This window comes from Podarcis melisellensis (genome assembly GCF_964234715.1).
Source record: "Podarcis melisellensis genome assembly, chromosome: 13".
NCBI lineage: Eukaryota > Metazoa > Chordata > Lepidosauria > Squamata > Lacertidae > Podarcis > Podarcis melisellensis.
In genome coordinates this window covers 23657839-23683770 of record NC_138545.1, presented here as the reverse complement: position 1 = coordinate 23683770, position 25932 = coordinate 23657839, and the positions used below count along the sequence as shown (strand labels likewise).

The following is a 25932-nucleotide window of genomic DNA, read 5'->3' as shown; positions in this document are numbered from 1 at the left end:
TGAAAGAGGATGGAAAACTGTAATTTTGGCACAGTTGGGATAATTATCACTTCCCTACTTGTCCTTTGCATTTGGATGATGCATGACAAAATTGCCAGGAGTCCCCCCGCCTTTAAATCATACAACTATTATTTTTCTTTGGGAAATAAAATAGAAAGTGACACAAGGCTGAGTTAGCCCAGGTTGCTTCTGTCCAGAGCAAGAGTTAAATTCAACCACACCTCACCCATATTTGATACAGAAGAGAATTAGTGATAGTCTCTCAGGATTCCACTAAGAACAGGCACTGCTGTATACTAATGAAGCTTGGCTGTCACAGAGCCCAGAGTGGCCTAGACCCTCTAACTACAGTCAGTATCATCATCATCATCATCATCAATAACAACAACAATATCAAAACCAAGAAAGAGGTTCTTTTTCCATGCTACCCTCCTACAATGATTAACAAAGCACTGTCCAGAGTAACAATACATACACATTACCACACTATTGAGAATAAGATGGAAGCCCAGATTTAAATTCAGTCATAGCCTGGGGAAGTTGAAGCTTTATGGTAGGTGCATCTCTTTTCTGCAGATCACGTCCCATTGTATATTTCACAATACTTTGTTATTATAAATGAATTAATTTGATTTGCAGATTATATAATTGCAACATATGCTAACATGTTTATTTTTGCTTTCGTTGTGTTGTAGTTATGCATTTTTCTTATTATAAGTCACCTTGAGCATGGTTCGAACTGTGGAAAGGTGGCATACAATATTTTTTGGGGTATGTAGGTATGTAACAAAATTATTCAAAAGGGAGGTGTATGGGGACCCAGATGCCATCCATGGGGCCTCCTTGGCTTCATAAGCACTGTCCACTTGACCTCCTGGTATCACTCACTTCACCTCCCAGGTGCCCCACCAGGTCTAGGTTCCACCAGCCTCCACTAATACAAATCAGTTTCACATACGTTTCACAAATGGGGTCAGCCTCAGAGACATGTAGGTATCCATGTAGGTATCCATTTTCATTTTGAAAGTAACTCATCCAACTAACTGACTTCAATTAATAATTCAGTACATGTGTAGGAAATGACTTTACTGTGACTGTGACTTTATTGTTTGTAACTGATGTTTGTGAAACCAGGGATTTATGTATTTAGGATAAACTTAAATTTTTATGGTTTTATGGCTGGATGCATGGTTGGTTTAAGAAGAGGAGGCCTGCGTAACAAAATGCACGTCTGGCCTCTGTCACTGCCCTCATGATTTGAGATACCTTTCATTCCCAATTTATTCCCATCATGAATTGAGCTATATAAGGATGAGGAAAAACATTACAAGAAGAATCAGCTGTGGGTCCTGTTTCAATCTCTTTGGAATTGCATATGTAGATAATTTGTGCACAGAATCAAGATGGGGTCACTATAGGTAATCTGAGCTCAATGATTTGAGCAGAGATGTCTGCATAGGCAAGTATTCCTGCTCTAATATTTCTAAATTAAAAAGTTCTACATGCAGAATGAAAAGCAGTGGCAAGGGAAAGGGGACTGACACAGTGGACCTGTGTCATTTTGAGAGGAACTGATTGATTGATGCAAGCTTATCCTGGCTTGCATTTCTCACCTTCAGGATAGGAAAGCAGAAAATGACAGCAGAATCAAGAAGGACAACCTATTAGGGTGGGCTGTGCCTGGTACATGCCTACCAACAAGAACAGAGATTTTTGCCTCAGCAAGTACACATACTCAAATTCTCACAAGATCTGTAGCATCAGCATTTCCATATATGCACAATGAAGAGTTGGACATATTCTTTCTTTTGTTTTGGAAGTTCCGCGGGAGTCCTTCTTTATCAATTGGCCATTCGTATGAATTTGAACATTTTAAATGGCAACTGCTCTCCGGATGTGCCAGGTGAATTCACTCACTTGGGCACATCATCAAATAGTGTCCTAGATTATCTTCTAGTTTCAGAAGACCTATTTTCAAACTTTTTTTATTTCAAAGTAGATAATGTACATTCCAGTGACCACCTACCTCTAGCGGCCAAGCTAACGCTTGACTGGCACCCGGTTAGCGGTACACACCCAATTCATGTAGGTTTAAATGCCACAGCTCAAGTAAGAGGCATTAAATGGTCTATGAAACAGGCCCAAAAATATGCAGAATTCTTCCAGAGGAATATCTCCGAATCCCTTATTGTTTCATTGGCGGAGTTGTCTGAATCAAATAAGATACTGGAGTGGTTCTCCCACTTCTCTGCAGATTTAACTAGCTTCTTTACGATGCCGGCTCACCTGGTTAACCGAGATCAACCCAGGTTCGGTGCACCTTGGTTTGATGCCAAATGTAAGCAAGCTAGACTCTCTCTCTGTTGTATCTACAACAGATATAAATCTTCTGGAGCTGAAACTCTCCCCCCAGAGTACTTGCAGGCCAAAATTGCTTACAAACAGGCACAGAAGTCAGCCAAGCACGAGTGGCAGCTAAGACGCTGGCAAGCGCTGATTGCTGCCTCTAAGCCTCGCAGCTCTCGCGGTTTTTGGAATTTAATCAACAAAAGATCGAGGAAATACCCATTGACGGTTATCCCAGCCCCGACATGGGAACAATTTCTAAGAAAATATTTCTCCCAGACAGATATCTCTAACACTCAATCTGATACTCTTTCAAGTCACTTGCCCATATGGCCAGATACTGACCCGGAGGAAATAGTAGATTTAATTGCTAAACTGAAAACTGATAAAGCCCCAGGGCCCGATCTGATCCCGGCGGAAGCTATTAAACAACACCCAACATGGTGGGCTAAAATTCTTGCAAAAATCTTTGATGCAATCAATGCCACGGGCCAGATACCTAGATCATGGAGGGAGTCCATCATAATTCCTATATATAAAGAAGGACCACCAGAGGATCCAGGAAACTATCGTAACATCAGTTTATTATCAATCATCGGGAAAATCTATACTCGCTTCCTGCTAACCAGACTAACCCAATGGGCCGAAGATTCCAATCTGATAGGCCATGAACAGATCGGGTTTAGACCAAATCGCGCTTCTATTGACCATGCTATAATTCTATATCATTTGGCGTGGAAGTATTCTTCCCCTACTCATGGTCTTCTATGTGCCGCTTTTATAGACCTGAAGGCGGCTTTTGACAGTATCTCTAGAGAGCTGTTATGGAAAAAACTGGCAAAGTGGGGCATAGATAAAAGGCTGTTGTGGCTTATGATTAAATTACATGAAGGGACGGCCGCTAGGGTGAGGTTAACACCTGAGGGCGATCTCACAAACTCTGTACCAATAAATAAGGGGGTACGACAAGGGTGCATCCTTGCCCCCTATCTTTTTAATCTCTATATTAGTGACATGAGAACGCCCCTAGCTGAGGCCCAAACCTCCATTCATGCACCCAGGCTTGCAGACTATCGCTGCCCCTTATTATTGTACACTGACGATGCGGTGATCCTCTCTTATTCTCGAATCGGTTTGAGGAGGGCCCTTAAGATTTTTGCGTTATACTGCCAAACAAATTTACTTACTATTAACCATTCCAAATCTAAAGTCCTAATTTTTTCCAGGAGTCATAAACTGTATAGATGGGAACTCGAGGGGAAGCCAATTGAACAAGTTTACAAATTTCAATATCTAGGAATTTACTTCCAGTATGATATGGGATGGAAAGCGCATATCACATATTTACAAAATAAGGTTAAAGCCCTTATCTATGCTCTATTACGCTTCTTCTTTACTGAGGGGGCTATGCATGTTCCATCCGCCTTAAAAGTTTATAGTGCGAAAGTGGTTGCAACTATGGCCTATGCGGTCCCTTTATGGGGCGCCTTTGTAAACCTCTTGCCTCTGGTGACATTACAAAATCTTTTTCTAAGACGCCTTTTGAAACTACCCTCCTGTGTAAGCAACTCTGCCATTCGCCTAGAACTTAAGATCCCCTCCCTAGAGATTCTGATGTGGAGACATGCCTTTAATTATTGGCTGTCTCTTTGGCATAAATTGCCAAACTACCATCTTATTCACTGCCTTTGGAGAGATGAATTCACCAGCCCATGGGCAACAAAAATCCATTCCAAACTGTTGTCTTATGGAATCTCTCCTTCCGATATACCTAATTTAGATCTAATTACAGCTAAAAAGGTCATCAAACAAAGATTGGAGGAGGTAGATTTGCAACAAAATCTTACTACAGGTGGAGGTACATGTTCCCCGATAAATCAGGGCATTACATCTATGTCCCAGATACCTCGATATCTGTCTACTTTATCGGCTGCGTCGCATAGATTCGCATTTGTTAGAGCCAGATTTAATGTGTTCCCTTCAAATGTGCTGAGCAATAGATTTTCTAACGGTAAAACCTCTGTTTTAGGCGCATGTGACAACAAATCAATAGAATCCCTCTATCATATCTTGTTTAATTGCCCCTTATACGTTGTTCCCCGATCAAGGATCCTGAGTTCAATCATTCTGGAAATTGCTGCTAAACCACCTGAATTACATCTAGCTTATCTACTCCAGGACATTGACTCTTATAGAACATTACAGGTTGCTAGATTCCTGATTTCAGTTCTTTCATATAAAAGACTTCATGGAATGCTGCATGACTATTAAAAATCCAGTAAACTCTATGCACCATCTTGATCTTCAAGGCCATAACACGGTACATCTAGAGATTGTAAATAATGTGAAGGAGACTATGCGTTGAAATATTTTAGTTGATATTTTAGATTGTAAAATGCTATTTTATCTATTGATTTGTTTTACCTTGTGGGCTTATAGCCGAATAAAGTATTATCTTCCGCGGTTTCTAATTGGTTGTAGGAGCTTCCTGCAGCCAATCAGAAGCCGTGCTTTAGTTCTTGAATATTCCGGAAGTCAAACAGACTTCCAAAACTGATTCTGTTCGACTGCTGAGGTACGACAGTATAAGGATGAGGAAAAACATTAATAAATGATTCAACCATGGGTCTCAGTTAACTCTCTCTGGAACCAGCCAAAATAGGAGCAGGAAGGGGGCTATTTGTGACACATTGACTGTTGTGCCTGCTTCAAGGCTACATGGGGGGGGGGGGGAGTGACTAATTACATTTGCCGAAGCATGCACAAAGAAAAGATGGACACACACATATTTTATTTAGTTTTCCTTATTAGTTGTTCCCTACTGTTTAGCTCAGGCCTCAGCACAATGATGTAGCATTTAGGGAAAAAGATGCAACCCAGTAGTCCAGCACTAGAGGACAGGATGGAGAAAACCTCCACAGCTACCATGTATTTTCCTTTGGTGCTCATGTAACTTGGTACAAAGGACAACCAAACACTGCAAAACACCAGCATGCTGAAAGTGATGAACTTGGCTTCATTGAAACTGTCAGGTAACTTCCTGGCTAGAAAAGCCACAATGAAACTGAGAGTGGCTAAGGAACCCATATAGCCCAGGACACAGTAAAACATGGTGGTTGAATTCTCATTACATTGTAGTATGATTTTCCCATCCAATGAGTGCATGTCTGTATCTGGAAAGGGTGGGAAAGTACTTAACCACAGAATACAAACGCCAGCTTGGATTAAGGTACAGGAAACTACAATGTAACTTGCTGGTTTTTTGCTAACCCATTTTCTCACCCTGGCTCCTGGTTTGGTTGCCATAAATACCAGAACCACAGTGATGGTCTTTGCCAATACAGAGGAAAGGGCCAAAGAGAAGATGGTGCTGAAACCTGTCTGCCGCAGAAGGCAGGTTGCCTTTCCAGGAAGTCCAATGAAGAGCAAGGATGAAAGGAAGCAAAGGAGGAGGGAGATAAGGAGGATGTAGGTGAGGGTCCGGTTGTTTGCTTTCACTATAGGGGTGTCCTTGTGCTTCAAAAAAATTCCAAGGACTAAAGTTGTGACAAAAAAGAAAGAAATAGCCAGGATAACTAAGATGATCCCTAAATACTCTTTGTAAGAAAGGTAGCTTATAGCTCTTGGAATACACTGGGTTTGGTCCCTGTTGGGATACTGGTCTTCTGGACATTTGACACAGGCATCCATGTCTTAAGAAAAAGAAGAAGAGAAGTTTAAACATTTCCAAATGTAGAAGAAGAACAATCTAAAGAAATCAGTTCTAAAAGCTAGTGAAACTGCATCCTTTGGAACTCTTGTAGGTTTTTTTAATCTGTCTGTTAAAAGTTACTTAGCCTGCCTTTTAAATGGATTAAAAAATTATCTGTGGATGTTCTTCAAAAAATATTATTAGTTTGTAATATGAACCACCATTATATATATATATATATATATATGCAGGTTTTGGTGTCCTCGGGTGTCTTCCCGTGTAAAAGTTGGGGTGTCTAGGCGACGTTTCGACGAGGTCTCACTCGTCATCTTCAGGCTGGTGTTTTCGGCTTCTTGTTACTGGAACAGAGCAGGATCTCAGTGTTTGAGTTCCTATAAATACTGTTGAGGGGGTGTGGTGTATAGCCTCCAGTGTTCTGGGCAGAGAGGAAGTTCCCAGGCTAGTGTGCCTTTTCTTCTTTTGTTCCTTAATTACTTGAGGGATATCTTGAGTGATTTCTTGAGTGATATCCTGAGTACCACTTAGGTGGGTCATTAGGTGTGGATTAGTTGCTAAAGTCTTTGTGTCTTGACCTCTTGAACTTTGTGAAGAGTTTTTCTGAGAAGATGGCTGTACTGCACTTAGTTGTGCTCTGGCTTGGCTTCGTGTATAGGGGCGAGCTGTGGTTTTGTGGCCTGTGTCAGCCAGATCTGTGTAGGGATTGCAGGGGGGTGCAGCATCCGGAGGTGTCACCATGGTTTGGCTACTGGATGGTGTCTGTAATTTATCTGTGGAGAGGGTCTGGGTTTGGGTCTGGTGTGGTTGATTGGTGATGGCGTTCTGTGTGCCTCTGGATCTGGTGTCAGTTTTTGTGGGGAGGGCTAATTTCCAGATGTCTGGCAAGCGGGATGTGTCGTCACGCTTGTTCATGTTGTGAGGGTGTTTCTCTATCTCGATGGCTTCCATGATTATTCTCTTGTGGTGATGTTCCATGTTAAAGAGCAATTTGGAATCTGCAAAATTAATTTCGTGTCCTGTTTCTTTCATGTGTTGGAAAAGAGAGGAAGTTTTTTCTTCTTTTTTGACGGCATTCTTGTGTTCTGCGATACGTGCATTTATTCGTCTGTTTGTTTGTCCAATGTACGTGGCTGGGCAGACTTTGCAGGGTATTTCATAGACCCCTTGGTTTTCCAACTGGATTTTATCCTTGGGGTTTCTGAGGATATTGGCTATTTTTTGGTTGGTGCAAAAGGATAGAGAAACACCCTCACAACATGAACAAGCGTGACGACACATCCCGCTTGCCAGACATCTGGAAATTAGCCCTCCCCACAAAAACTGACACCAGATCCAGAGGCACACAGAACGCCATCACCAATCAACCACACCAGACCCAAACCCAGACCCTCTCCACAGATAAATTACAGACACCATCCAGTAGCCAAACCATGGTGACACCTCCGGATGCTGCACCCCCCTGCAATCCCTACACAGATCTGGCTGACACAGGCCACAAAACCACAGCTCGCCCCTATACACGAAGCCAAGCCAGAGCACAACTAAGTGCAGTACAGCCATCTTCTCAGAAAAACTCTTCACAAAGTTCAAGAGGTCAAGACACAAAGACTTTAGCAACCAATCCACACCTAATGACCCACCTAAGTGGTACTCAGGATATCACTCAAGAAATCACTCAAGATATCCCTCAAGTAATTAAGGAACAAAAGAAGAAAAGGCACACTAGCCTGGGAACTTCCTCTCTGCCCAGAACATTGGAGGCTATACACCACACCCCCTCAACAGTATTTATAGGAACTCAAACACTGAGATCCTGCTCTGTTCCAGTAACAAGAAGCCGAAAGCACCAGCCTGAAGATGACGAGTGAGACCTCGTCGAAACGTCGCCTAGACACCCCAACTTTTACACGGGAAGACACCCGAGGACACCAAAACCTGCATATATATATATATATATATATAATCATTCTCAAAACAAACAAACAAACAGTATCAAACAATATGGTAATTGTGTGCTATCTCTGTACATTATGCCTCCTACCGTTTTGGCAAGAGACCATCCCCTTTGGACACAGAGCACAATCATAGCAGCAAAATTTTTCTCCCTCTTTCTTTTTTCTGCTGTAGCCAGGATAGCAGTTGTCATTGCACACAGAAAGTGGCAGCACCTGCACAGAAACATGAAGCATGATCAGAAATCAAGAAGGGGAGGGTTTTTTTTTTGAGGATGTTAGGCCTCCAAATAGTGAGCTGAGCATTAGATACATAAAAAATAAATTATTAAATTTTTATACTGCCCTTCAAGAATACATACCACCACAACAAAAACAATAACCACACACAAACACTGTTTAAAAGGCCATAGATTGTTTAACAAGCTAAAGTTCTGGAATAAGAGTAATGTTTTTGCCTGGTGCCTAAGGATATGTAACGAAGGCACCAGGTAAGCCTCCTTAGAGGGAGCATTCAACAAATGGGGCGGCACCACAGAAAAGACCCATTCTCATGTTGCCACCCTCCAGACACATCACAGAGTTGGCACAGGAAGATGGGGAAGAGTTGCTTCTTGAGTTATTGTGGTCCTGAGCCATTTAAGGCTTTATAGGACAAAACCAGAACTTGGAGTTGGGCCTGGGAAATAACTGGCAGCCAGTGCAGTCAGGCCAGGATTGGCGTTACATACTCTTGTCCCTCTGAGCAACCAAGTCACTGAATTCTGAACTAGTTTCTGAATCATCTTCAGAAGCCGCCCCATGTATAACATGTTGCAGTAATCTAACCTAGAAGTTACCGCACAACACGTAGCATAATGTGATAATACTGCCCCTCCAGTGTTGTTATTGGCTTGTGCTTCAAAAGGAAAACCATAAGTGGCGGTGTGTGATCCTAGGTTTGAGCTGATTTCCCACTCTGAAGAAAGGATTTACCAATGAAAGAAAAGATAGAAAATTTAAAAGTCTAAATCTTTACAGTGTGGCTCTCTCCATTAGAACCAAACTTGATTAATCAGTTTAACCAGATTGATTACAAAGTATAATACTCCAACCCTGAAGATGACAATTGAAAATGCATTGTTTTCCTTATTTCCAACACACAGAAATAACTAGGAATATGGCAAAAGCCAACGCAGAAGAGACCTAGTTTAGGAAGAGATTTTGTGACTTAGATACCGCGACATCAGAAATTTGGCATTATGTAGGTGAAGTTAAAGTAGGTATCATTATTCATTATGGAAATCTTTAGAAAGGATATACTATAAAAAAGCCAAAGAAGAATGTCACCAAGCATATTTCAATAAGTCTAAGAGCAGGCAGAATATACTTAATCATTTGTCTCTGTGCCTCACCTGATTAAAACTTTGGTGCCAGACAATTTGGTCATCATGAATGCTCAACACTTTGCCTGGAGGAGCCTGAGGCTCCAATCTTCCAACTTTCACTCTGACCACTGAGCCATTGAGGAACATCATCCAGTTTGTAATATCAAATCCTGAAACTAATTCTCCATTGTTATCAAAATGTATTGTTTCTCCAAGACTATTATTGAATATGATGCTTCTTAGAAAGTGATGGACCTAGATTGAAAGGGAATATTTAAAAAAAAGGATACCTAGGACATAAAACTATTTCAGTGACCTTCACAAAGGTGTGCTATTGGAAAGCAAATGCAGTGGCTCTATATTACTAGTTGTAATTTTCCTTCATTTATCCCAGTATCAAAATTCCCTGTTTTAAAATGACAGTGACATTCATTATCCAAATGGATTCATATAAAACAACAGCAATAACAGTGACAAGTAACCCAATCAATGTTGATAGGATTGTTCTATGAACACATAGAGTTCCTTTCACTGCTTGGTCATATATTGAGTTTTAATTACCTGCCATGATTGCGCATTCTGAAAAAAGAATCTCTCATCTCGCAACAACCTTCTATGCTTCAATTTCAACCTGTATAGATGATGCAAAGCATGTGCCACGGCATAGACAGCATTGTAGACACTGTAACTATGGCCAGTCATCTTCATTTCAAACAAAATACCAGGAATGCTCTCCAGCTTCTCCTCCCCAGTGCATGTTTCCTTTTCATCTTCCTCCTGCTTCTTTAATGAACAGCTGAATGCCTGTTCCCAGAAATCCTGGATAAATCCATCGCCTTTCACCCCAAAAGGTGTTATCCCCTCAATAAACTTTTGGAATCCTGGTGGCTGATTTGAGTGAGCAGTGAAAGATATAGAACCATGGAAGGTTTGCATATCCCAAGTCCTTTGAAAGGACACCGAGGTGAAATCCCAGTGAGATGTAACAATCCACACTTTACCAAGAGGTGGCCATGATGCACAGAATGTTGCAAATAGAAATATCCTCACAATCTGAAAAGATGGAGGTTCTCCATATACAAAGAATACATTGGCTTTTGTGTCAGTGAGAATGACATAGTTTTCCAAGTTTTCCAAAAGCACGTCAACCATATTCTCCACATAGCTCCATTTTGGTAGTCTTATTATAAAAGCATAACATATGTCATTCTGGGAAAGCATTGGCACCATTGCTTGTAAAAACCTGTCCCCTTTGTCATCATCCACAGCAGCAACTCCGACCCATTTCCACCCAAAATGCTGAAGTAACTGCACAACTCCCGTTTGCTGGTGGGATTCAGTTGGGACCATTTGATATAAAAATGGGAATAGCATTTTGGAACTTTGTAGTGGCAAAAATGATCCATAAGTGATCTGAAATAGTATGTGTAAAAATCTGTTTGTTGAATTATCTATCTTAGAATCATCTTAAAGTGGCATGTCTAAGCTTATAGTGTTGGATATGCACAGTTATTTTCCAAGGAGAACCATTACTTCCTTGAAACATTTGCAGATAAAGAATGTGTTGTGCCAAAGCATCAGTATGCAAAGACAGGAAATGGATTCTAAGAACTGTTTTTCAATGAACCTTACAATCAATAATAGGAAAGCATTACCCCCCCTCCGAATCATCTTAAAGTGTGGCAATGACACCAGGGACTGTAATCTGCACCATCAAAAGGAAGGGAGGCAAGCAATTTAGACAAACCAATCCTTAACTTCGTTAACTGAAGTGATGTAACTTTGCCACCAGCCATGGTATGTTTTCTACATTGAACGTGTTCTTAACTCCCTATATTATCTAGAATGTTATGACACTATGGTATGAGGTGAATAGTAAGGCCTTAGTACATGCTTACTTATCTCTGACACCACACTGGTTTGTGGACACAGGGAAAAAGGATCCAGCACATCAGAAAATAGGAAGGGTGTTGGTAGACCAGTCCTGCAAACCAGTTGAGATCACAGCAGCCATGAAGGGCATGGTGTAGGTGTGGCTTACTAGGCACCAGCTCAAACACATTTACAGAGGAATGACAAGACATCAATATCAACATGATGCATGAGAGTGGATTGGTGGGCATCTACTGTAACATTGATGAATTCCATCTCAGTCTGAACAAGAGGACTGCTGCTTTCCCCTCCATCTCCACGAGTGGTGGACCTTGGGACCTCAAATTTCAGCAGTGCCCTGTGTGATGCCAAAATTTGGCATCCCCGCTCTCACCTTCAATTCTTTATTATAGTTGTGGTGCTTCTTGAAGCGCCCCCTAAATCCCCCTCTGATCTCCACCACCCATGATCTTGAGAGCTGCAGAAGTGTTTCTGAGCATTTCCACCACAGTGTGATGGGCAATATGCTGCTGTAGAAGAAGCAGGCAGAGTTAGGGCTCTTACAGCTCTGGCTGGTGTGTGATATGGGCATATTGTGGAATGCCACCTACCTTATGCTTGAGTGTATGGTGGAGCAAAAGATGTCCATGAACTCTCTATTTATGGAGAAATTATGGTGTAGGTCCCACTAGGAGGCAGAAGTGGGATGTCATTTCCTAGCTAGTGATGGTTCTCATTCCCTTTCCTGGAAGCCACTGAGTCACTGAGCAGCAACAAGGATCTCCTCAGCCAGGTGATCTTCATGATCAGGCATCTCAAGAACTTTGTCAAATGTTATCCTAAAATCAAGATGCTATGTCACAATGGTGAAACCGCCATACCTTCATGCACACAGCTTACTTGTGGAGTCTTGTGAATTTCTGAAATGAAGGCCATATTGGCAGAGATCTCAGAGAAACATCCTCCAATGATGGCTATCAGATTGTTCTGGTCATGACACCTGAAGTTGGGGGCAAACTTCTGTTGTGTGGAAAGGAGGCTCAGAGTAGCCTTATAAGTCATTCTTGCAGTCAAGTAGCTATTGAGGATGTGAAAACCCAAAGAGATATTTGGCAATATGTTTGGATTCTCATTGATCTCTTTGACAGCAAATGTTAAGGCCAGGATGTGCTGGTAGTTCTTAGGCACTGAACTGTAATAAGAGTGACAGCTGTTTAATAAAATGAACATGACAATAATAAAAAAGCATTTGTACTCTTCATCATTTAACATCTGCTTGCTTTCATGAAAACTAAGTTGTCTAAATATTTTGGGATCATTCTAGAGCTTATTAAACTGTTCCCTTATCTTATTTTTAGGAATACATTTCTTGAAATTTATACATTGTTTGATTGGAAAAAACAACAACCTCTCGAAGTGGTTTACAAAAAAGACAAATTGTAATTTAACAAAAGGTAAAATTTACAAAAATAATATAAGACATTTGAAAAGTTAAAATACTCAGAATAACAACCAGCCCAATGGATGTGTGTGTGTGTATTTTAGGATTGTATGCAATATTAGTCATTCTCAGAAAAAGACCAATTGTAATTAAGGGACATGGCTTAATTAGGCATATTAATTTCTATAAGTCTAATCTGAATTTAACTGTGGATACAACTGATTAAGCCTGTATATTTGGGGAATGCATCTAATTTTGATGAATCCTATATTGTAGGCCAAATCAACCTCATTAGGTGAGATTCAGGAAATATCCAATATGAATAAGGTAAATGAACTCCTTACAGTTAAGTCCAGTCATGAACGACTCTGGGGTTGCGGTGCTCATCTTGCTTTATAGGCCGAGGGAGCTGGTGTTTGTCCGCTTCCGCAGACAGTTTTTCCGGGTTATGTGGCCAGCATGACTAAGCCGCTTCTGGCGAAGCCAAAAAAGCACACGGAAACACCATTTAACTTCCCGCTGGAGCGGTACTTATTTATCTACTTGCACTGCGTGTGTACGAACTGTTAGGTTGGCGGGAGCTGGGACTGAGACAATGGGAGCTCACCCCGTCATGGGGCCTCGAACTGGCAACCTTCTGATTGGCAAGTCCAAGTGGACAGTGGTTTAAACCACAGCGTCAGCTGCGTACCCATACAAATTAGGCTCCTTCTAAATCAAACATAGGTCCACCCAAACTCTTGTGTTCAATTTGAAGGTCAAGGGGTAGACAACAAAAGAAGAAAAACAAATATTTATTTCCAAGCATTCCTTATAATGAAAACACAACTGTGGGACAGTGGGGGAAGGAGAGAATTGAGGTGTAATGTTATAACTTAGAGTTCTAGTATCAATCCAGGGAATAATTTCAGCAGGGCTCTTCTTTTTGCATCCAAGCACAATAGTTTGGGAAGGATTTAGAAGAAACCTAGCAGAAGCTGATTCTTTGTTTTCACTGCATTTTGTTTGACTGTGTGATGGTTGTAGCACAGACAACAGGGCCGTGAAGACTGGTTGAGTGTGAGGAGTTTCATAATTAGACAAGGCATTAATCATATCATGTGTTTGTGTATCACGGCCGCACACCAAGAACCACAGTAAACAGTCAATAAAAGGGGGGAATCCTTTTTAAAAATACGCCAGAGGCTTAAAGGCTGTTATTCTACTATACCCTTTTTGCACAAGCTCTACAGTGTAAATTTTAATATATTTTCTCAATATATAATCCATCCACTCAAACTTGAATGAAACACTTGCAGTCACTGTCAATTTCTTTGGTGAAGTAAAAACAAAAAACCCTACCCCCCAGTAATACAAATTCTAATTCATAGTGGCTGTTCAATTTCTCCAACCACTTTGCTGAAATCTTACAAGTTACTTAAGACTTATCGTAACAATCTTGTCCATTGAGCATCCATTCTGATATGCTGGTGACACCTTTCAAAGCATTTCCCTGCAATTTTCTGAACTGCAAAAGTCTATTTCTTTTTAAAGTGAATTTGGTGTGCAGCTGAAATATTTTGCTAGAAGATACTAAAATCTCAAGTTTATTAGTCTATGTGTGTGTGTGTGTTTCTTTTTATCCTCTCCAAGTGACATTGCTATAATTTAATACATTTCATATAATGTATTTGTGGTCATTTTGTAAACTGTACAGTGATTGTTCTGATATTAAGCCATTTTCATATTTGAACAAATTAATAAATAAAACCTGAGAATAATCCACCACGTGCTTATTCAGTAGAAGCCCAATAGCAATGCACAAAATCCATTCAGTCAATTAGTGGTTCGTGAGAATGTTTTAAAGAATGAGAAAGAGAACAAAATTAATGCCTTACGTGGGTTCATTAATCAACATCTGTGTAGGTTGTTCTGTGAAATCAAAGGTATCATAGTTGAAGAAGACCTGGGAAACAATCTCTCCAATAATGAAGTCACCTGGCTGGTAAAATTCATGAGGAATATGGAGGGGATCATCATTTATACTGCAGTTAATAGAAAGTGTCTTGCACACAGTGTGGCACAGCAGTAGAAGCAGCAGCACCACCACCAGCAGCATGACCCTGCTGAAGAAAACTCACCTCCACATGTAGATTTCCATGTTTCTGTCCACAGCACTATATATAGAGTATATGATAATACATGAGAAATAGATCCAGTGCTCAACAACACAAAAGTTTTTTCTCTTCTTTCAGTTTATCTTGCTGATGATATCTGTATATCCATTTTGCAAGAGGATGGAAGCTAGTAATTTTGACAATGATAGGTGTGATGATAATTTCCCCTGTGTGCTGATGCTCCTTGAAGTTGCATCATGAATTACAAAAAGTACTAGGACACCCCTCCCTCCCAGACTCTAGCACTATTATTCTCTTTTATGAAGAACAACAATCAGTAAATTACTCTTAGCCAGGAAGTTGTAGACTTCTTTCATCCTGTACAAATGTTAAGGTCACACAAACAGATCACTCCTGTTTGGCGTAATTTACCTTAAAGGTTGTGAAATTTGAGACTTGGTGATCATATCCTTTAACAGATCACTTCCAATCCTTCCTTGTCCTGACAGCAAAATATTCCAATCCTTTCTTTATGCAATTCCCATGGCTGTAGTTTGCTTTGTGTTCAGCAGAGGTCAAAATCTCTATTCAGTCCCAATTCCAATGGAAAAGGCTCACATTTGAAGCTAAGGCAGGATACTTGGTTGTAGCAAAAACATTTCAAAGATAGAATAGGCTTGGTTGGCCTGCATTCCTTCCTCTGCAACTGTTCTTGGAGTGAAGGATATGTAAAGTATAATGATGTTTCTGTCAGGTTCATGAAAAGAACCAAACAAAAAACAAACAAACAAAATATGTGGGTGGGGAGAGACATCAGAACAACTGACTTCCTATTTACTAGCAACAGTAGAGCTTTCCTATATTACAAAGAGCTGATAGATAGAACCCTGTAACCATCTTTGGTATGGGTGAGTACACAATACAGAAGAATGAAGGCATGGAACCTGTTTAATAATAATAATAATAATAATAATAATAATAATAATAATAATAATAATAATAATTTATTATTTATACCCCGCCCATCTGGCTGGGCCTCCCCAGCCACTCTGGGCGGCTTCCATAGAAACCAAAAATACAGTAAAATATCACATGTTAAAAACTTCCCTGAACAGGGCTGCCTTAAGATGTCTTCTGAATGTCAGGTAGTTGTTTATCGCTTTGACATCTGCTGGAAGGGCGTTCCACAGGGCGGGCGCCACTACCGAGAAGGCCCTCTGCCTGGTTCCCTGAAGCTTTGCTTCTCGCAATGAGGGAACCGCCAGAAGGCCCTCGGCGCTGGACTCAGCGTCCGGGCAGAATGATGGGGGTGGAGACGCTCCTTCAGATATACTGGACCGAGGCTGTTTAGGGCTTTAAAGGTCAGCACCAACACTTTGAATTGTGCTCGGAAACGTACTGGGAGCCAATGTAGGTCTTTCAAGACCGGTGTTATATGGTCTCGGTAGCCGCCCCCAGTCACCAGTCTAGCTGCCGCATTCTGGATTAGTTGTAGTTTCCGAGTCACCTTCAAAGGTAGCCCCACGTAGAGTGCATTGCAGTAGTCCAAGCGGGAGATAACCAGAGCATGCACCACTCTGGTGAGACAGTCCGCAGGCAGATAGGGTCTCAGCCTACGTACCAGATGGAGCTGGTAAACAGCTGCCCTGGACACAGATTTGACCTGTGCCTCCATGGACAGCTGTGAGTCCAAAATGACTCCCAGGCTGCGCACCTGGTCCTTCAGGGGCACAGTTACCCCATTCAGGACCAGGGAATCCTCCACACCTGCCCGCCTCCTGTCCCCCCAAAACAGTACTTCTGTCTTGTCAGGATTCAACCTCAATCTGTTAGCTGCCATCCATCATCCAACCGCCTCCAGACACTCACACAGGACCTTCACCGCCCTCACTGGTTCTGATTTAAAAGAGAGGTAGAGCTGGGTATCATCCGCATACTGATGAACACCCAGCCCAAACCTCCTGATGATCTCTCCCAGCGACTGCATGTAAATGTTGAAAAGCATGGGGGAGAGGACAGAACCCTGAGGCACACCACAAGTGAGAGCCCAGGGGTCTGAACACTTATCCCCCACACCACTTTCTGAACATGGCCCAGGAGGAAGGAGCGGAACCACTGTATGACAGTGCCCCCAGCTCCCAGCCCCTCCAGACAGTACAGAAGGATGTTATGGTCGATGGTATCAAACGCCGCTGAGAGATCCAGCAGAACTAGGAAACAGCTCTCACCTTTGTCCCTAGCCCGCCGGAGATCATCAACCAGTGCGACCAAGGCAGTTTCAGTCCCATGATGAGGCCTGAATCCCGACTGGAAGGGATCCAAATGGTCCGCTTCTTCCAGGCGTGCCTGGAGTTGTTCAGCAACTGCTCGCTCAATCACCTTGCCCAAGAATGGGAGATTTGAGACTGGGCGATAGTTTAAGGTGGATTGTGCCTGGTTCAAGTCAATTGAGAAGATTTTTAGCAGATATGTTTCCTTCGATCCATTCCAGTCTCACTTGAGCCTGGTCATGGCACAGAAACTACCTTGGTCACCCTGGTTGATAACATTTATCAGGAGAGAGATGCAGATAGTTCCATCCTGCTTGTTCTCTTTGACCTCCTAATGCATTTTGATGCTGTTGAAACTTCAATTGGTCCAAATTGCAGCAGCAAGATTGCTGGCTGGGAATTCCTTCAGATCTCATAAGACCTCTGTTTTAAAACAGGTGAACTGGTTGCCAGTTTGTTTCTTCACCCAATTCAAGGTGCTCACATCAGCGTTTAAAGTCCTAAATTACCCAGGACCCATTCCCTACACTGTAGTGATCAGGTGGGATTGCTATGAGGAATTATAACAAATATAGAGTAAGCCATTTGTGTCAGCAATGAAAGCATTGCGTTGACTGTGTTTGATATGATTCTTGATCAACCCACACCTCTGCATCCCTGTTGCATTTCTCTTTCTTCACAAGTCACGTACCCACTTCGACAGGCAGGCATCCTGGGTCATCAAAGACAGTGCGCAGTTTCTTTGTTGTAGCTTTTCTGATATGTTAATCTTAGGATGTTAATCTTAGGGCCAGGAAACAGGTTTCACTTAAAGGAAACAGGTTTCACTTAAAGGTGATAATGATCGCTGTCCTCCTGGCCATCCTTCTTATCATGTGTATTGTTGTTTATGACCGCCGAGGTTGCTGAATGCACTCCTTTGTAGTTTTCATTCATTTACCCAAAAATATGTATGCCTAACTAGTGTTTGTAGTTTAACTTTGTCCCCACGTGGGGTTTGTTGAAATGCTCAGAAGAAATCTGATTGGTTCTTACGAACACTCTGTAAAAAGTTCTTTTGTGAATAAAACGACCTGGGGCTGAGGGGTAGAAGGAGAGAGATTATTATACGCACCCCTTCCAGAGTCTTGCTGGTTCAAGCCTCTGTGTGTATTCTTATTAATCAGAGTTCAATCCTTCCTTTACTTTGAGAACGCCTCATTACACATCCTCTCTGGTACTGAGATTGGTATATTATTTACTCTTGTTATTTCCTCGACCCTCGTATGTTTGGTGGCTGGCAGCCTGGGTGAGGGCATTCTGTATTTTTTAAATTTTTTTTAAGGGTAGCTCTCTACTACTGCAGAGAGCCTGCTAGACAGATACAACATGAGCTGAAACTGGTGAGGCCATTCTCTGTAGCAGCCCCTAAGTTGTGGGACTCACTTTCCTCAGAGGGGTTTCTAGCACCCACATTATACAGCTTTCAGTGAATGCTGGTGATGCACTCGTTCATGCTGACATTTGATACTCCAGGTGTCTATTTTTAGGACCCACCTTATCTTTATAATTCTGTTGTTAAACTGTTTTTCATATTTCATACAATTGTGTATTAATATTATCATTGTGTTTTAAGGTCCACCTGGGACCTTAGGGTGAATGGTGGGTAATGTAATAGTAGTAGCATTCTTATATCTCCACCCCCATTGTTCAGCCTGGACACTGAGGTCCACCTCTGAGGGTCTTCTGCTGGTTCCTTCACTGCGAGAAGCAAACTTACAAGGAAACTTAGAGGGAATTCTTGACAGTGGCACCCTCCCTGTGGAACGCCCTGTGTTAAGATGCTAAGGAGATAAAGAACTATACAACTCTTAGGAGACATCTGAAGGCAGCCCTGTATTGGGAAGGTTTTAATGTTTGATATTTCACTATGTTTTTATATATATGCTCTAAGCTTTACAGAGTGGCTGGGAAATTTTTTTAAAAAAATATTAGTAGTAGTAATAGAAGAAGAAATAGAAATAATCAAGCACCCATGCTTGAATTCACATGAGATCCTTAGCAACAGCATTTCCAATGATACATTTAAGTAGTATTACAATAAAGAAATGGATATATGGTTTCATTTTGTTTTTCTTATAACTTGCTCCCTAATGTTCAGATGAGGAGCAAAACTCAGAGAAACTAATAATGGTGGACTTCCAATAAAATGCACCTAAGTGAAAAATAAAAAGATAAAGACAGACCTCTTTCATATTTTCCTTTGCATTATATGTTCTCTACTATTTAGGTCAGGCCTCAGCACAATGATGTAGCATTTAGGGAAAAAGATGCAACCCAGTAACCCAGCAGTGGAGCATAAGATGGAGAAGATCTCCACAGCCACCATGTATTTTCCTTTGGTGCTCAGATAGGTGGGAACAAAAGATAACCACACACTACAAAACAGCAACATGCTGAAAGTGATGAACTTGGCTTCATTGAAACTGTCAGGTAACTTCCTGGCTAGAAAAGCCACAATGAAACTGATAATGGCTAGAAAGCCCATGTAGCCCAAAACACAGTAAAACATGGTAGTTGAATTCTCATTACAAACTAGTATGATTTCCCCATAGAATGAGTGTGGGTCTGTATCTGGGAATGGAGGAGCGCTACTTAACCAAAGAGTACAAACACCAACTTGAATAAAAGTGGAGAGAAGGATAATAGAATTTGCTGTTCTTTTGCCAACCCATTTCCTCATTTTGGCACCTGGTTTGGTTGCCATGAAGGCCAGAACCACAGTGATGGTCTTTGCCAATACAGAAGAGAGGGCCAAAGAGAAGATGATGCCAAAAGCTGTTTGTCGGAGAGGGCAGGTTGCCTTTCCAGGCTGTCCGATGAAGAGCAGGGAACAGAGGAAACAAAGGAGGACGGAGACAAGAAGGATGTAGGTGAGGTTCCGGTTGTTAGCTTTTACTATTGGACTCTCCTTGTGCTTCATAAAAATTCCAAGAACTAAAGCTGCGACAAAAGAGAGAGAAATAGCCATAATAAATAAGACGATCCCCAAATCTTCATTGTAAGTAAGGTAACTTATAATCCTTGGAACGCACTGAGTTTGGTTTTCATTGGCATACTGGTCTTCAGGACAATTGATGCAGCAATCCATGTCTTCAGAAATAAAAATTAAAGAAGAGGAAGAGTGATTTTAATATTCCCAAATGCAGAACAACATCTGTCTAAGAAATCTTAAAACCTCATGAGAGGTTTTGTTCTCTTGCAGTTCTTTTAAAGTGATAGAAAATGTACTGTGTTGTTTGAGAAATATTTATTTAAGATTTAACCCTCCATTATATCCATGCAGTTTACAGTCTCCTAAGAAATAAACACTAGATATCTTTTGTCGTGAAAATGGCTGGATATTTCTATATATGTTCATTTATATTTTTGATTAGTATTTTCTAAATTAGTTAATTTTATATGGGAAGGCTGCTACGGGAGTAAGCCATGGTGAACAGAATGGCTGGGGCAGGTTTCAGTAGGGGAGTTGTATTGGGACATCTGATCACGGGTGATCACAGGCAGGAGGAGTTGTCTGAGGGTCAGATCATGGCATTACCAAGGAGGTAGGTTTAGTCATTGTCTGAAGATTATCCCTGCCTCTGGGTTTGATCCTGACCAAAAGGATACATGTATCAACAAGGGTGTCCCATATGACCTTAAAGTGGCACTGTGCTATTCAAGGTCAATGATTCACAAGACCACAGCCATCCAGGGCTGGGCAATGGGCCCTTGCCAGAGTGGTACATACTCTAGTTATCACCCACTTGAATTACTGCAATGTGCTCTGTGTGGGGCTACCTTTGAAGGTGACCCAGAAACTACAACTAATCCAGAATGCAGCAGCTAGACTGGTGACTGGGATTGGCTGCTGGAAGCATATAATACCGGACCTAAAGTATCTACATTGGATCCCAGTACATTTCCAAGCAAAATTCAAAGTCTAAATGGCCTTGGGGCTATATACCCAAAGGAGCGTATCCATCCTGGCTACTGAGGTTCAGTTTCACGGGCTTTCTGGTACGAAGTGAAGTTACAGGGAACCAGGCATGGGGCCTTCCTGGTAGAGGCACCTCCCATGTGGAATGCCATCCCAGCAGATGTTAAGGAAATTTTTGTCTTTTAGAAGACTCCTGCTACTCTGCATAGTGAGGTTTGTCATGTTTGATTTTTTTTGTTTTTGTTTTTAATTTTTTGAAGGGAGCCACCCAGAGTGGCTGGGACAACCCAGTCAGATGGGTATCATATAAATACTAACCTTATTGTTATTGTAATTGTTTTTGCTATTATTCTGTCTCCCACCTTTCTTATCAGAGAACATCCCTTCTGGACATGGCACACAATCATAGCAGCAAAATTTTGCTCCCTCCTTCTTTTTCCTGTTGTAGCCAGGATAGCAGTTGTCATTACACACAGAAACTGGTAGTACCTGCGCAGAAACATAATGGATGTTCAGAAATAATGTGAAGACGGGGAGTTGTTGTTGTTTTTTTTCAAATAGTGAAAGAAGGGAGCTTTAGTTCATCCAATCTTATAGTTCTGTCCAATTACTGAAGCTATTGGTATAGGACTGATCTAAGCGAGGGTGGTATGTGATTCCATGTCTGAGCTATTTCTTTTTCTATATGGACATGATTTACAAATGAAATGAAATGAAATGACATTTATAAAGCCTAAACCCATTCAGAGCTGCTCTCCCCACATCCAGTTAAACATGATTAACTAGAATAATACTCCTGGGGATGACCCTTTAAACTATATTGCTGCTCTTATGCCCAGAACATAGACATAACTAGCAAGGTGAAAAAGGCCCCTTGTAATTGAGAATGAGTTTAGGAAGTATGAAGAGATTTCAGTGATCTTTTTCAATAAGATGTAACAAAAACGATTGAATCTGCTTCACATGAAATAACCTGGTTATACAGGAGCAATTATAATAGCAATTTGCAGGGGTGTGTGTCTCAAGATATCCTGTTTATTAAAAAACTGAAAAAATCCAATAAACTGGAAGATTCTCTGAAAAATGCAGGTAAAGATCAAAGAGATGTCACTAGTCTGTCTATACATCTTTAGAAAGAAAGGGAGGATCTTTAGAGTATCTGGCATACTTTGGTACCTAAAGCAGAGTCAGAAGAATGAACTGGTATGATGAACGTTTTGTCTCTTACTGTATATACTCAATAGTTTTTCAGTATGTCTCACCTGATTAAAGCTTTGGTGCCAGACAATTTGGTCATTGTGAATGGTTAACTCTTTGCCTCGAGGAGCCTGAGGATCTAGTGTTCCAACTTTTACTCTAACCACTGATGCATTCAGAAACATCATCCAATTTGTAACATCAAAGCCTGTTACTAATTCTCCATTGTCATCAAAACGTATTGTTTCTCCAACACTGTTATTGAACATGATGAGCTTTAGAAAGTGATGGATCTGTATTCAAAGAGAATCCGAAGACAGGAAGAACTAGGTCTTTGAAATGATTTCATTGAGCTTTACAAAGGTCTATCATACTACACTTTATTTTTGGACAGTATTTGTTGTGATTCTATGTTTCTAGTTGTGTTCATTTGTCGCAATTTCAACCTTCACCATTTTATAATGAAACTATCATTAATTATCCATATGGATTCATAAATGAGAACAGCATAAAACAGAAAGAACAGCCAAATATTTTGAGTAAATAGTGAGAGAGAGAGAGAGAATGAATGAGAGTTGTAATAACCTGCCATGGTTGCACCTTCTGAAACACCAATCTCAACCTTCTATGCTTCAATCTCAATCTGTATAGGTCGTGCAAAGCATGTGCCACAGCATAGACAGCATTGTAGACACTGTAACTATGGCCAGTCATCTTCATTTCAAATAAAATCCCAGGAATGCTCTCCAGCTTCTCTTCCCCAGTGCATGTTTCCTTTTCATCTTCCTCCTGCTTCTTTAATGAACAGCTGAATGCCTGTTCCCAGAAGTCCTGGATAAATCCATTTCCTTTCACCTCAAAAGGCGTTATCTCCTTAATAAATTTTTGGAATCCTGGTGGCTGATTTGAGTGAGCAGTGAAGGATATGGAACCATGGAAGGTTTGCATATCCCATGTCTTCTGAATGGACACTGATGTGAAATCCCAGTGGGATGTAATAATCCACACTTTACCAAGGGGAGGCCATTCCATATAGGTTGCTAGAAAAAGAAATATCCTCACAATCTGAAAGGATGGAGGTTCTCCATATACAAAAAATATATTGGCATTATTCTCAAAGATAACTTCATAATTTTTAAACTGCTTTAAAATCAAGTCTATCATCTCCTCTACATAATCCCATTTTGGCATTCTTACTATGAAGGCATAACAGATTCCATTTTGAGCAAGCATTGGCATCATTGTCTGTAAAAACCTGTCCCCTTTGTCATCATTCACAGCACCAACCCCAACCCATTTCCATCCAAAATGCTGAAGTAATCTCACAACTCCCATTTGCTGGTAGGATTCAGTTGGGACCATTTGGTACAGAAAAGGGAATAGCATTCTGGAACCTTTTAATGGCAAGAATGATCCGTAAGGGAGCTGAAATAAAATGTATAAGAATTTTTGGAATTAATATTATCCCTTAGAATTATAGGATTGTAGTGGATTGCATTTATCCAATTGTCATTAATGTATGTCAGAAAACATGGTCATTTGTGTTTTCAAATACAAGCAAAAGGAATTTTTGAAGTTTTGTATTTCTGGATCACAAGCCAGGCATTGGGCTGGAATTGAATAATCTCAGGGAGGGTTCAGGCTGATTCAGATAACTGAACTATTACTATCCAGAATAGGACTAGAGGGGCATGCCCAGCCCTAGCAGCTGATGAACAGTAATTGAGTAAAGCTTTCGAAGTAACTGTGAGTCCACCTGCAGTTTTCATAATAAAGACTCAATTTAAACAATCTGCTTACCAAAATATCACTAGGAGTATGGTTAAAACTGCTTTCATAAGAACAAGATACTATGCCATATGTGCATACTTCATACCCTCATACACACAGCTTACCTGTGGAGTTTTGTGGGGGGCTGAAATGAAAGCCATATTGACAGAGATCTCAGAGAAACATCCTCCAATGATAGCTATCAATTGGTTCTGCTTGTCACAAGTGAAGTTGGGAACAAACATCTTTTGTGTGGAAAGCAGGCTCAGTGTGGCCTTATAAGTCATTCTTGCAGTCAAGTAACTATTGAGGATGTGGATACCCAGAGAGACGTTTGGCAAGATGTTGGGATTCTCATTGATCTCTTTGACAGCAAATGCTAAGGCCAGGATGTGCTGGTAGTTCTTAGGCACTGAACTGTAATAAAGGTGACAGCTGTTTAATAAAATCACCACCACCACAACAAAATGCATTTGTACTCTTCAGCATCTTTTATCCAAATGTTTCCGAGATGGTGGCAAACTTTAGAGCGATAGAAAATAATGAACTTAAAAAGAATTGAGATTTAAAATACATTCTGTAGACTGAAAGGGAGAGAAAACAGAATTTGTCTTACACAGGTTCATCAACCCAGATCTGTGTAGGTTGTTCCTTGAAACTGAGGCTCTCATAGTTTAAGAAGACTTGGGAAACCATCTCCCCAATGATGAGGTCACCTGGTTGGTAAAATTCATGTGGAATAGGTAGGGGATCATCATATATGCTGCAGTTAATGGAATGCTTCTTGCATACAGCATGAGACAGAAGAACAAGCAGCAACACCACCAGAAGCATATTCCTGTTGAAAAAGTTTCACCTCCACATGTACATTCTTGTGTTTACATCTACAGCAGTATATGTAGCTATTTTCTTTTTACCTACAGACGGACGTAGATGTATCTAATGGTATCTGTAAACCAACTCCTGGTTTTATATTCAATAATGGTTCTCTTTAATGAATATTTCCAAACAGCATACTCTATTTATCTCCACACTTTCCCCTCTGTATGAATTCAAACCTTCATATGTTCCTGTTCAAGTAGAAATATCAAAGTTTTTCATTGGTGTACAAATAAAGGAAGTGTAACACTGATGATTCTCCATGAGTTTGTCCAAAAGAATGTGAAATTCCTTATAGTGAGGTGGTGTTATGGTTCAAAAAGTGTCCATGTGCTTTTATTGATACCTAACCAAAGAGGTGAAGATTTGCCCAGAAAATATTTGGGAACTCGATTATTCAGTTGGCAAGGAGAAAGGATGAGGATAGGAATATTCCCACTATACTTTTTGGCACTTAAAATTGTGACAGAATCAGTTGATGAGAAACATACTCTGACATGTATAGGGGAAATAATCATAAAAGAAAATGACAGAGCCCTGCCTATGCCTATATTCAGTGCTCAAGAATACAAGGTATTTATATGTTCTTTTCCAGATTCTGATTGTTGATCTTGCTGAAGGCATCTGTCCCTCCATTGTTTAAGAGGATGGATGCCAATAATTTTGACAATGATTGGTGTGATTAAAATCTTCCCTGTGAATTGATGTTCCTTGAAGTTGTGCCATGAATAACAAAAGTACTACGTGTATTTTTTCTACCAGAACTCTACAGACATTATTTTCTTTTCTGAGGGGTAACAAATGGCCAGTGGCACTTAGCCAGAAAGTTGTACACTCTTTTGTCTCAGACTAGAGTTAAATTCACACAAACAGACCACTCGCTTAAAGGCCAAGAAATCTAAGGCTCAGTGTTATCATGATGGGAATATCTTTTTTTATCAGATCACTTCAAATTCTTGCTTTCCCCATTTATTGTTGTCAATATTGTAATCTTTTCATTATTAATAGTATTTATTTATGCTATACTATATGTGTTTCTTCATTTGTTCATTATATTTACCGTATTTTTTCG

The 25932-nt window shown here is 40.7% G+C and overlaps 1 protein-coding gene and 1 pseudogene across 2 annotated transcripts in view; one reads left to right on the top strand and one right to left on the bottom strand.

Annotated features, from left to right (window-relative positions):
• Nucleotides 1-25932, top strand: part of LOC309356057 (craniofacial development protein 2 pseudogene) — a 282752-nt pseudogene that overhangs the window by 71858 nt on the left and 184962 nt on the right. The gene's annotated exons all lie outside the window — the stretch shown is intronic.
• LOC309354766 (vomeronasal type-2 receptor 26-like) lies at nucleotides 5137-24454 on the bottom strand (the record flags this gene model as incomplete). The annotated part of the gene is made up of 9 exons (XM_081885037.1): nucleotides 5137-6038; nucleotides 8097-8223; nucleotides 9402-9629; nucleotides 9936-10787; nucleotides 12147-12438; nucleotides 14565-14668; nucleotides 22277-22504; nucleotides 22812-23636; nucleotides 24107-24454. 9 exons carry the CDS (start codon nucleotides 24452-24454, stop codon nucleotides 5137-5139), a joined length of 3906 nt encoding a protein of 1301 aa, XP_081741163.1.